The sequence below is a fragment of the Carassius auratus genome, unplaced genomic scaffold (assembly GCF_003368295.1).
Source record: "Carassius auratus strain Wakin unplaced genomic scaffold, ASM336829v1 scaf_tig00214575, whole genome shotgun sequence".
Classification (NCBI taxonomy): domain Eukaryota; kingdom Metazoa; phylum Chordata; class Actinopteri; order Cypriniformes; family Cyprinidae; genus Carassius; species Carassius auratus.
This window is the reverse complement of record NW_020527719.1, coordinates 513,234-526,844: the sequence shown is the minus strand read 5'-3', so window position 1 is coordinate 526,844 and position 13,611 is coordinate 513,234. Positions and strand designations below refer to the sequence as shown.

General features: G+C 37.2%; 1 protein-coding gene and 1 pseudogene across 1 annotated transcript; both read left to right on the top strand.

Moving 5' to 3' along the window:
* Positions 1-5,952, top strand: part of LOC113092373 (cGMP-dependent protein kinase 1-like) — a 46,584-nt pseudogene extending 40,632 nt beyond the window's left edge.
* A 4,380-nt stretch (positions 5,953-10,332) lies between these two features.
* LOC113092393 (dickkopf-related protein 1-like) lies at positions 10,333-12,315 on the top strand. The gene is made up of 4 exons (XM_026257983.1): positions 10,333-10,705; positions 10,857-10,998; positions 11,080-11,238; positions 11,710-12,315. Exons 1-4 carry the CDS (start codon positions 10,490-10,492, stop codon positions 11,958-11,960), a joined length of 768 nt encoding a protein of 255 aa, XP_026113768.1. The 5' UTR covers positions 10,333-10,489; the 3' UTR covers positions 11,961-12,315.
* Positions 12,316-13,611: the final 1,296 nt, after the last annotated feature.

Here is a 13,611-nt window from a genome sequence, read left to right as displayed (position 1 = left end):
ATGACCTAATAATCGGCAGGGCCTTCCAGGTTAATATTTTAATCAAAGCGGTTTTAAAACTAATTTTGTTGATTCCGCAGGCATAAAATATCAGTAAATTGTCTAGCAGAAATGTGAAAATCATGTCAGTGTTGCTAGGTGCCAGACCTTTTTATCAGCATGCATGAGCACAAAGAAGGTTGGAAGCTAGCACCACTGTCACAAATTTGACTTTTTTTTTTTCTCCCTGATGGTCACACATACACCTGCCTGTTTCATCCTTGAGAGTTTTAATCTCAATTATGCTTTCGTTTATTGAGTTAAGACATGCGACACACATTTGAATGCAGGGGATGTTTTCAGATGGCTGAAAGGACTGAAAACTGGATTAAACTGTCACTTTGTGCAATCCAAATGTATTAAAATATGTATTCAAATATATATATACATTTTTTGATATATTATTTTACATAGTATTATTTTAAAAACGAATTGGCCTATTTTACTTTATTTTGAATGGGTGTTTGACACTCTCGTGGTAGAATCTGCCAGCTCTGCAGCTGGTGTGAGGCTTTAAACAGCTTGCAGCTGGAGAATGAATATCTTCTGTTTATAGTCTTAACAAGAGTTGTGGCTTGTATCCATGCCTCTTTCCAAAACTGCACTCTTGTTTGTGCATTAAAGATCATGCCAGCGCTGCACATCCCTGACCCTGCCAGCCTAGTATCTGATTATGTGAAAAGGATTGAATAATATCTAAAGCACGCTTTGCGTATGTCTGCTGGGTTTTACAACCCTTGGCAGTGTGCGTGGAAAATCTTAAACTCTGTGTGACACTGCAAAGCGGTTTTTGCCAAGCTAAACTGCAGCTCAATCGTGTCATTGGCCATGGCTCAAGCGAAGGGATTTGATTGGCCAGTTCTGCATCATGGCCTCATATAAGCACTTTGATTGGAGGAAAATATGACTGTATCCAGGTCACAGGACAGTCTGCAAACAGACATCCAGCAGCAATTTATTTGCAATGTCATAGAATCCTTATGCCATTCTGACCTCTAATTAATCATCTGTATGATTGCAAATATCAGTGATGAACATGATCTGATGCAAACTCCTTGATCTTCACAGCCAAAACCCTGCTTAGTTGAAATCAAAATAAAATATTATATTATAGCAACAAAAAGTAAGCTATAATTGTTTGCCAAATTTCTTTTTTTTTTTATCCCATTTTTTCTGGTTATACATTACATATACATTATACAGAAAATGTAGACTCAATGAGGTATGTTTACATTGCCCTTCAGGACTTAAACTAAAATAATAATAATAATAACGATAATAATAATAATCGGCTAGTGAAGGAAAAGCAACCACTCAGCACATATGTAAAGTTTAGTTACTATTCATTTCCATTTAAAAAGCATCTCAGAATGCACCTTATGAAGTGTCAGAATATATCTTGCTTGTGCAGTGCTGTGATCTAGACAAACACTGATGAAAATTACATGAGATTTGAGTTTTGGGTTGCCCCACTAGACAGACCGAGGGAATAACTACGATTTTTCTTCCATTCACTTTTCTTCTATTCCACTTTTTTTTCCCTGTTTGCTGAAATGCAGATACGAGGTAGAGAACGCATTCTTCTCCAACCTAGACCTGTCTGACTTCAACATCATCGACACTCTTGGCGTTGGAGGATTTGGCCGTGTTGAGCTGGTAACACAGAACGACATGTTTTCACTGCATTATGTTTTTCTTTTATATAGAGGTGTGCCTTTTTTCTCCAAATTATGATTTGAATATATTGTGTATTCCAATTGTAGTTAATAATATTAGTCATTCATTCAGATATAACTGTGTGTGTGCGACACTAAAGCTGAAGTAATAGTTTTAACTCCCCATCTTTTGTTTTCAGGTGCAGCTCAAGAGCGATGAGTTGAAGACATTTGCGATGAAGATCTTAAAGAAGCGCCACATTGTGGACACAAGACAACAGGAGCACATCCGCTCGGAGAAACTGATCATGCAGGAGGCACATTCAGACTTTATAGTCAGGTACCTACTACTGCTTTACACTTCAGTGATTTGTATCCAGTATTATTTTAGTGTCGTCAGTAATATCTACTTGTAGTTTTTGTTATATTTTGAATTAGATTTTATTTTTATATTTTACATTTTTATCATTTACATGTCAGAGTCTAAGTAATTTTGTTTTTATTCTATTTAGTTTTCAAGTTTGTACTTTTAGTCTATTTCAGTACTTCAGCTTAGGAATTTTACCTTGGCAACTAGCTGATATATATATGTCCCTATGGGTCTCTTTTGTCACTTTTCACATTTCTAATTTTTTGCCACATTTGAATGAGATGACACTTGGTGACTTTCATGAACACACACACACACACAAATAAAAAAATTAATTGACATGATTAAGATATGATAAAAGGTCAAGTAATAAAAAGTAGCACTTGGCACCAGTCAAAAATGACAGAAAATTATTGAAAAGAATAAACATTTAAAAATAGGTAATAAAATAGGATAAATAGCATAGTATTATAAAATCTCCCCCAAAATTCTAAATAATTAAAAAAATATTATTGAACAAAAATATATTATATAGAATATATTAGATAAAACATTACATTTCAAATACATTTCAAGGTATTTTTAAGCTTTGACATCAGAAATGTGAAGTGAAACGTGAAAATAGATTAACCTGATTCTGTAGAATGGCGTTTTGACTGTGTTCCTCTTGTTTTCTCAGACTCTATAGGACATTTAAGGACAGTAAGTACCTCTATATGCTGATGGAGGCGTGTTTAGGTGGAGAACTGTGGACTATTCTCAGAGACCGGTGAGACCTGTCAATTCACTCTAGATCAATGTGTTTTTCTTCACTTGCTGTCTGAATTTCAACAACACAACAGTCCTGTTTCTTTCCTAATCACAGGGGCAACTTTGATGATTCAACTACGCGTTTTTACACGGCATGTGTGGTGGAGGCGTTCGCTTACCTGCATTCCAAAGGCATCATATACAGAGACCTCAAACCGGAGAACCTGATCCTAGACCACAGAGGCTACGCCAAACTGGTGAGGACAGTAAAGGCATTGGATATGGACACCTAATTCTCGCCCTCTAGTAGTTTCAAGAGATAAAAAGACAATAATAGCCTGCAGTCACCTAGAACATTGTGCTGAATCTACATATAAGAGTCTATTAATGTTAGTACATAAGATGATAAAATAACAAACCAATTAGTATTTATAAAAGGATAATGATAATATATGATTTTTTTCTGTTCACGTGTTGGTCCTCTTATACAGTAGGTGTACTTTTCTCAAAATCTCACCCTCATGTCATTCTAAACTAGTGTGATTTTTTTTTTTTTGTAGCAGATTTTTTTATGAATTCTGAATTGATTCAAAATTATTCAAAACTGTGTATTTTGCATTAGACAAGAAAAAAGTTTAGTAAATAATGGTTTTCATTTTTGGATGGACTGTCCCTTTAAAGAAGTCAGATTTAGCTTGTGTCAAAGTAGACTCAAGCTTGAAAATTAAAATCTTGGGTAAATCTTTTAAAGGTGGATTTTGGCTTTGCTAAGAAGATCGGCTTTGGGAAGAAGACGTGGACATTCTGTGGTACACCAGAGTATGTGGCTCCAGAGATCATCCTGAATAAAGGTCATGACATCTCTGCAGATTACTGGTCCCTCGGCATCCTCATGTACGAGCTGCTGACTGGCAGGTAAGGAAAAATACATTTTCAGACCAATTAAACATTGTTAAAGTATTAGGATTTATAATTTATACTACACATGCAATGGTTTTTAAATCCATTTTCAGTCCTCCTTTTTCAGGACCGGATCCAATGAAAACATACAACATCATTCTTAGAGGCATCGACATGATAGAATTCCCTAAAAAAATTACCAAAAATGCTGCCAATCTCATCAAAAAGCTATGCAGGTGTGTGCATCACTATAAACCCCACTGGCTGTCTATTAGCAGATCTTGTTCATGCAGATTTCTCTTTTCTTCTTCTTAGAGACACACCGTCTGAAAGATTAGGAAACTTGAAAAACGGAGTCAAAGACATCCAGAAGCACAAGTGAGTTTGATATTTGCTTTAAAACATGAACATGAAAAATATGCTGATATAGTTTTATGAATGGTCTCATGTTATGAACATGTTTGCAGATGGTTTGAAGGATTTAACTGGGACGGATTGAGGAAGGGCACACTGACGCCCCCCATCATACCTAATGTAAGTGCTTATACTCATGCAAGGCAGATTTTACACTGATGTTAGAACGGAAACATACTCTGCAAGTACTTTATGAATTACAGGGCTTTTACTGTAATGGTCACAAGTCTTAAGGGTATAGTTCACCCAAAAATGAAAATTTTGTCATTAATTAAAAACACTGTTCACCTTCATGAAATCTGAGAGCTATCTGACCCTGCATATTTTTCTTAAAATAAATTAATGCTATTACTCAGCGGGGATGCATTAAATTATTCAAGAGTGACAGTAAAGATGTTTTTAATGTTGCAAAAGATTTATATTTTAAATTAATGTAAAATAAATTGTAGGCCACCAAATCAGCATATAAGAATGATTTCTGAAGGATCATGTGACACTGAAGACCGGAGGGATGATGCTGAAAATTCAGCTTTGCAGTCACAGGAATAAATTAAATTTTAAAATATATTAATAGAAAATATTTATTTTCAATTATAATATTATTTCACCTTATAACTGTTTTTGAATTATTATTATTATTGAACTTTCATCAAATAAATGCAGCCTTGGTGAGCAAAAGAGATTTCAGAAACAAAAAAATTCTTACAGACCCAGACTTTAACGAAAGTGTATCATTCGCATGCTAACAGTTTTTTTTTTTTTTTTGTAGCTAACATCATCCACAGACACTAGTAACTTTGACAGCTTTCCTGAGGACAATGAAGAGCCACCACCTGATGATAACTCAGGCTGGGACACAGACTTCTAATCGGGCCCAGACACACAACACTGCTCACATGGGACGTCTGCATTACTGGATGGACTGGAGGAGAAATGTGGGAAGAAGCGGAAGGAGAAGAGGTGGATGAAATGAAGTGACTCTAAAAAGACTGTCGAGACCCGGAGCACGTGTTTGACCCATGATAACCACCTTTACTGCGAGCTGACTGAGGAGACAGTCCATTTAGGGAAAAGCTTGTGACCTCAGCGATTTGTTCTTCTCCCTGATTGGTTGCGAACTCTTCATTCACCGATCCGTGTGCAGACTACTCGAAAGACGACCACACTATATGTCGCAGGAGTCCAGACAGACCTGAATGTTGCTCTTAAAGTAATACTCGTTCATTATAGCACATGTACATAATAGCATAGCATCACTACTCTGAGAAACTTGCGCATACGCCGGCGTTAACTCTCACGTGCATCACACTCTTCAAACACACAGACATCACAGACGCATCTTCACGCCTCTCGCTGTTAATTTATTGTTCTGGCAGATGGTCATTACGGTTTATGATATTCTGAGCCCAGCGCTGGTTTTCTCAAACTTCATCCAATGAAATGATGTGCCTCAAATTCATAGCTCCATTAAAAGTGTACTGTATTTATGGTCTAAGATTTATAAGAATTGGGAGATAAGTACTGACGACTGTGAACAGCCAGATTTGAAACAGGAAAAGAGTGTCATTAAAACAGGAACAGATGTGGGACTGATTAACCTTCTAGGACCATTCTTAAATTCAAATGCAGGTACAACATAATCCTGATTTCTCCCCATATTCAGTCATATCAGATCATGAACAGTATTAGTGCCTTAAATCAACGGCATTCTGCGACGCTCCTCATGCTGCATGTCAGAAATCGATCCCTTCAGCCTGCTGCTGTCCATCAGACGCTCTCTGTCTAGTTGTTTTTTTTTACACAATAAAACAACTGTTTTAGACACTATCTGTGTCCTCACATGGTCTGCCACTGTCTTTTATGGATCTGAAATGTTTAAAATGTGAATTGTTTTAGGGTTGGGCTTTTTTTATTTAGGAAACTTTCATTTATTTCTATGATTCAAAGCTGAATTTTAAGCATCATTACTGCAGTCTTCCAGTGCCATATGATCATTAAGAAAACATTCTGATGCTTATTTACTACTCAAGAATATATTATTCTATTTTATTGAAGCTTGACAGCACCTGGTCTTTCTCTATGAAGAAAAGCATGATCAGGACATTCTACAAAATTCCCCTTTATATACAGTAGGTATGGACATACATTTCACTTTAAAAAAATATATAATAATAATAATAAAATTAAAAAAAATTATATATATATATATATATATATATATATATATATATATATATATATATATATATATATATATATATATATATATATACACTATACTGCATCTATTTTCTTATTTTAAAACTAGAGATTTAAATCTCATAATAATTAGGATTGTAATAAGAATACATTTGTACATAAAATAAATTTTATTTACAGCAGACAATCCTGTGACTGGCCGTGTGAGTTCGTGGGTTAGTAGGATCACAGAACTTCTCCTCTGTGAATAAATCTCCATCCGAATCCATGAGTTTTATCACCGAGGTGCCATGTAAATTTATTTTTACAGACATCCACATGATAATTAAATTCTACCTTTAGGTCCATTAAGTTATTTTATTTTTTTCATCGTGACATACATTTTCAAATGCCTATGGATGTTTTATAGTTTTAGCCTACTTTTTAATATGTATGTTTGTTTTTGTGTTCAAAATGTACAAAATTAATATAATATAAAGTTAATATAAATATGAAATTCATATAAAGCGAGTACACCATGAATCCATTTTCCAGTCCGTGTTTTTACCTTGTGCTGAATCACCACGAAACACCTTTAATAAGTGTTCATATTCGAACTATTTTTAGACGTGTTCGGGTAGGTACCGCTGCGGACTATCACAGTACTTGTGCGATTCGTCATAGATATAAACGGAGAGAAGTAGCGGCTACAATATTCTTCCGCAAGCGGCGGCAGTTTTGTTTCTAAGCCGCTAGAGCGCCAAAAGTTACGGACTGCAAATTTTTAAATGCTTTTGAAAGTCTCTTATTACAATTTAAAAAAATTTTTTTTTCTGTTTTAATATAATCTAAGATGTAATTTACTAATTTAAATATACGTTATATATTAACTGATCTGGGGGAAACATTTTAATTATTATCAATGTTGAACAGTATTATACTTGTGAAAATGTATCACTGTTTCCTCAAAAATCTTAAACAAATCAGCATATTCAAATTATTTCTGAAGGATTATGTTACATGGAAGACGGGAATAACAATGCTGCAAATTCAGCTTTACATCACAGGAATACATTTAATTTTGAAAATATATTCAAATAATAAAAAAAAAAAAAAAAAAAAAAATGGGCAGGGATTGTATATGGTTTTAAATGTCCCAAATACTGTATTTATAATATTATTTATTTCCTTTTGTAATTAAATATAATTAAAAAATGTTTTTGTTCTTGAGACTTTTATATTTCCCTTGCTTTTACTCTCTGAGCACATCCTTAACGACAGAACACGGGTAGGACCTCAAATTTGATTATTCACTGCAATTAAATTACATTTTGTCTGGCATTACCAGAGGATATGATGATGATCTGCTGTTTTCAAACAGAAAAGGCCATATAGGCTATATCTGCTTGTGCTTACCCTGGAGAAATGAGTCTCCCAGACTCTGAAATGAGTTTCATGGTAAGTTCACTGTGCAGTCAGGCAGACATTCAGCCTCTAAGCAGAAATAACTTCAGATTCATTTGTTGCATCATTAATTAATTTGCATAGAAATATGCTACATGGCAATAACCTTAATGAAACTAAACAAAAAGTTTAATCATGTTATTTTTTCTAGACCTATAACTTCTTATTTATTAATTTTTCATGTATAAAGTGAATGCTGAGTGCCTCTACAGAAAGTTATGCTGCTAAAATAATGAGAAGCCATCTTTAAATATTCTAAAGCTCAATGCTGTATAAATTAAACACTCCATACAAGTTTTTTATGATTTCTTTAAAGCCCCATGATCTGTAGGGGGCAGCAATTCACCATTTCACACAAAAGCGCCAGCAAAACTCAAGATTCTTGTGAAGAGCACTAACAGTGTGGGTTACAACCATCAACTCATAGTCAGAGTCAGATCGATGAAACTAAGAAAAGACTGAATTGAACAGAGTTACACTTTTGTGTTCCTGTTTTAATAATGTCTCAGCTTACCACCCAACTAAAGTGATTTAATATTAACACCGCTAAAAAAAGAACAGCAGGTGTAAGGTGTTTCCACAATGTATTTGACGCCAAAATCAGATTATTTAACAAAGTCTACAATTAGGGCAATGCATTTAGTGGAAAAGGTTTTTATTCCACTTTAATCTATTACAGTGAAATGTTTTTTTTTTTACTCCACTTGCATTTCAGATTATATAGCTACTTTTTTATAACGATACTGGCCACAGTTCAACTTTGATCTAATAACTACTCTATGTATGCACCTAATGTAAACAATGTAAGCTTAGTGAATCATGAACCCTTTTAAATTCTGTAGTGTGTGTGTGTGTGTGTATGTATGTATGTACGTATCTATGTATGTATGTATGTATGTATGTGTATATATATATTGTGGGGAACATATTTATATAATCTCCTGCTTAATTTTTAAGTTTGCCCACTTACAAAGATGAAGGGGTTCTAATTTTTATGGTGGGCTTATTTTAAAATATAGAGACAGAATATCAACCACAAAATCCAGAAAAAAAAAAGATTATATTAAGGTTAGAGGCTGATTTGCATTTCAGTGTGTGAAACAAGTATTTGGTCCCCAACCAAAACATAACTTGATGCAGAACCCCTGGTGGCAGAGGTAAAACGTGTTTTGTAGTTGGTCACCAGGTTCGCACACTTCTCAGGAGGGGTTTTGGTCCACTCCTCTTTACAGATCCTCTCTAAATCCTTAAGGTTTCTTGGCTGTCATTTGGCAACTCTAAGTTTCAGCTCCCTTCACGGATTTTCTATTGAGGTCTGGAGACTGGCGAGACCACTCCATGACCCTAATGTGCTTCTTCTTGAGCCATTCCTTTGTTGCCTTGGCGGTATGTTTCGGCTCATTGTTCATCATGCTGGAGGACCCATCCATGACCCATCTTCACTGTTCTGGCTGAGGAAAGGAGGTTCTCGTCTAAGTTTTTTCAGTATATGGCCCCTTCATTTGCCCTTCAATGTGGTGAAGTCATTCTGTACCCTTAGGAGAAAAACAGCCTCAAAGCATAATGTTTCCACCTCCATGCTGGACTGTAGGGATGGTCTTCTTGGGGTCATAGTCAGCATTTTTCTCCCTCCAAACACAGCAAGTTGAGTTAATGCCTTAGAGCTCAATTATGATGTAATCTGACCAAAACACTTTCTCCAAAGCCTTCTTTGAATCAAATAGATGTTCAATGGCAAAGTTTAAACGGACCTGTACATGTGCCTTTGTGAGCAGGGGGATTGATGCTTTTGTATTTGTTCCATTTCCGAATAATCGTCTTCTTATGTCACCTTCTCACCAAGCTTGATGGTCTTGTAGCCCATTCCAGCCTTGTGCAAATCTACAATCTTGAGTCTGACATCCTTTGACAGCTCTTTGGGTCTTGCCCATGGTGGTGGGAGAGGTTGGAACGAAAGATACAGATTGTGTGGACAGGTGTCTTATACACCTAATGACATTAGGAGTAACTTCTTAAAGTGGCAGGACTAATTTGTGTCTACATGGGCACATAACCAGTCTGTGGGAGCCAGAATATTCTTGTTGGTTGGTAGGGGATCAAATATGTATTTCACTAAATGTAATGCAAATTAATCTCTAACATTTATATAATGTGTTCTCCAGAGAAGATGCACTTCATTTCAGTGAAGAGGAAGGTCTGTTTTTACTGCAGTAAGTTAGATAAACGTGTGTAACATTAACGTGCATATTATTTTTATGTGCTGACAGAAAAATGATCAGGTTTAAGCTCTAGAGCTAGTTAACAGAGGTCTGCTGACAGGTACTGCCGTGTATAATGATATCCTTTAAATTCCACTTTAAGCGCTTACAGTTGTCAGTCTGTTTCTGAGGGGGCGCGATGGTAATTACGCACAGGTATTGCGAAAGACATATTATGAGGCAAGGGCGTGGCTTCTGAATATTCATTAGGTTGCGCAATTGAACGGTACACAGCTTGATTAATATTAATGAGCCTGGGATGCTGCGCGCCTTAGGAGAACTATTTCCATCGCCTGCGCAGACATGAGTTCATCCAGCAGGTCTGCGCAGGCGATGAGAGGGGCGGTGGAGAGCGTGTTCGATGCCCTCGTACAGTCATTTAAAAGGGGCGGGAATATACAAACAGTCCCGCGTGTATAAAACTCTTGGAGACGCATGAAGAGCTGTGGAGTTTGGACATTATGCGTGACATTCTGACAGAGAAGAACATGAGGAACATGCTCTCACTACTCACCGTTGTGACTGTTTATCTCGCGGTTTGGGGCGGAATCACTGCGGATGCTCAAGTTGGACCTGTGTTACAGAACTCCATCAGGCATCTGCCCGCAGCATCCAGTCCGAGTGACGCGGTGAGCGCGAGCCCGCGCGTTACCGGCACCGCGGACAGCCACGCTCCGGTACGTGATCACGGGATGCTGAAACGCACAGAGGATTTAAAAGGATTCAGTTTGAGATGATTTTTAAATTCCTTTGGGGTTTTATGACATGCATGTGCTTTTAAAGGAGCCTTTCAAATAAAGTTTATTGTGCTGATTTCCTCTTCCACAGTCGCCGCACTGCGCCGCCGATGATGAGTGCAGACTCGGTGAGTTTTGTAACGGCTCTCGCGGAGTTTGTCTCTCGTGCCGCAGGAGGAGGAAGCGCTGCGCTCGTGACGGGATGTGCTGCGCTGGAAATCGATGCATCAATGGTACATACCAGAGATCATTTTGTGTTTTATTCATTATAGTTTGTTTGAAGATTGATTTTCCCATTCGTGTCTCTCTCTCAGGTGTGTGTCAACCTGCTGACACAGACGCCACCGGCGCGGTAGATGCCGCTCTACCGGTTGGCAACACAGATGCGCCCAATATTCCAGTCACACGTGGGCAGAACTTCACACATCCTAAAAGAACCACCAGCCTACCAAAACCACAGCAGCCACTCAAAGGTGTCAAATCTGTCTCTTCTTTTTCCCCTTTCATTTTCTTTTCCTCTCTTCTGCTTTTTATCTTTTCTCATCTACTCGCCAATATTTTGTCTCTCATCTTTTCTCTTCTCCATATTGATCTGCCTTATAATGGACTTCTTGTCTGAACTCATCCATCATTCTTTTGTCTTTCCATTCCTTCTCAGACTGTTCATCTGGTCTGGACTGTTCTACATATCATCTTATCTATTTTTAGTATTCTGTTTTCTCCTCTCATCCATCTTTTTTTTTTTATTTAAATAAAATACCCCACCTGCTTTGTTACAACTTCATCTTCAACACGTTTCAACTTATCTAGTCTCTTTATTTCTGTTGTTGTCTCATCTCTTCTTACATTCACAAGTCTGATTTCAAAACTTCCATTTCTTCTAACATGCTTGATATCACACAAATCTGGAGGCGTGAACACTAATGTGATTTATAATCTGTCAGGTGGCGAGGGCGAGACATGTCTCAGATCTTCAGACTGCTTGGAAGGGCTCTGCTGTGCCAGACACTTCTGGTCCCGGATCTGCAAGCCAGTGCTGATGGAGGGGCAGGTGTGCACGCGCCACCGGCGGAAAGGAGCTCACAGTCTGGAGATCTTCCAGCGCTGCGACTGCGGCTCTGGCCTGACCTGCCGAGGCCAGAGAGAGAAACCCGGAGCAGAAAGCCGAAACCTCCACACCTGCCAGCTGCGCTGACCCCACAGAACCGCTCTCTGCTCTACACACACACCACATGCATGCATGCAAACACACATGCAGCAGCAGCAAAGGAAAACTGATTCCACGGAAGGATGCGCCAGAATAAGGACTGATCATATTTCCTGGACGGATGCAGAGAAACTGCACCGTAGGGATGTTTCTCGTTGTACACTCTGCTATTTAAGACTTTTTTCCCTGGGTCATCACAAAAGGCAGATTGCTTTTGTTTCCCTTTATAAGGAACTTCTTATTCTTCTTGCAGTAAATTACTGTATTGTACATACGTAGTCAGAAATTGCACTTAACACTGAGCATACGGATCCTGTAAAAGTAGCATTTCATCAATATTGTAAATGTCAAATGTCATGATAAGCCATATTGAGATGGTTATCAGTATTCTATTTTTATTTCAAGCTAATTGTAAAGATGTATGTGTGATGAAAACATATAAATGACATGATTATAACAATTGATGGACTTTTTATGATTTGTACTGCCACAATTGCAATCTAAGGAATCCACTCAGGGAGGTTTTGCTTTATTCAGTGGGTTACGCTTCCAGCATCACTTTAAAGTGACAAAAAATGCAATACATTCTGTGTAGCAAAGTCCTTTTGGATAAAAAATAAAATAAAAAATACTTTTCCCTAAATTAATAAATGTAAACATTAATTTCAAGAATTGTCCAAATTCAATGCATAGAGTTCAGGTAGAACTAAAAGCTGTCTATTTTGCGCGATTGTCGATTACCACCGAAAAAATGTCAACAGTTTGTAAAAAACAAACAACAAAACAGTAGAAATAGAAGAAAAGTAGAAGTACACTTTCAATGGAAGTCTTTGGTAAACCAATGTACACTTTGTACATATAGGCTTCCATTGTTACTTCATAGATTTCAATGCATGTGAAATGTGAAAACAAACAAGTGCACTTAAAATAAAAGTACTGGGGTTACCAATGCACATTTCCTGCATAGATTTCCACTGCAAATTCATAAATTGTAAATATGGTTTTCTAGAATTAAGATGTGCTGCATGACAACACATCTTTGTTGTAGCCAGAGGAAAAAAATATATAATAAAAATAATAATAATTATTATACATATTAATATATATATAATGCTTGAAGCATGTGAACATGAAGTCAGGTGAATGGCATATGCAAACAAACCGAAAAAAACAAAAGAAAAAAACAAACTGAAGTCATTACTCTTAACATAAAAATCTACTCTACCACATTCCTCAAGCAGTTGCCCTGGCGGAAGTTATCATGGCAAATAAACAAGCTCTGAGCTCTGCTGAAGAGCCGTAATCCTCTGGGTAGCCATATCCCTGTCTGCAGAAAAACACCTGACCACATGAAAGCCTGAATGGGCCAAGCGGCAGGGAAGTACAAAGCCGACAGGAGGATATCAAACGAGAAGAATCCAGAGGAAGTACAAGAGGATCAGCAGCAGCAACCTTTGGTGTGTCTGGCTAACTTCTAATTAGTCCTGCAGTCAGGCCTGAATTGCAGGTTAATCATAGAGATATCTGACCCTTTAATTACTTTATTATGTAGCCAGTTTGGCACGCACACAGCATGTATAGAGCAGTATATTATATATTACAGGATTCACAATGGTAAGCAACTTTATTACTGCGGTCT

What these genes read in the sequence shown, in the direction of transcription:
- LOC113092393 (XM_026257983.1), top strand. Translation starts at nt 10,490, where the DNA reads ATGCGTGACATTCTGACAGAGAAGAACATGAGGAACATGCTCTCACTA. An exon ending in CCGCGGACAGCCACGCTCCG is followed by an intron (nt 10,706 to 10,856) that starts GTACGTGATCAC and finishes CCTCTTCCACAG; the next exon opens with TCGCCGCACTGCGCCGCCGA. An exon ending in ACCACAGCAGCCACTCAAAG is followed by an intron (nt 11,239 to 11,709) that starts GTGTCAAATCTG and finishes ATAATCTGTCAG; the next exon opens with GTGGCGAGGGCGAGACATGT.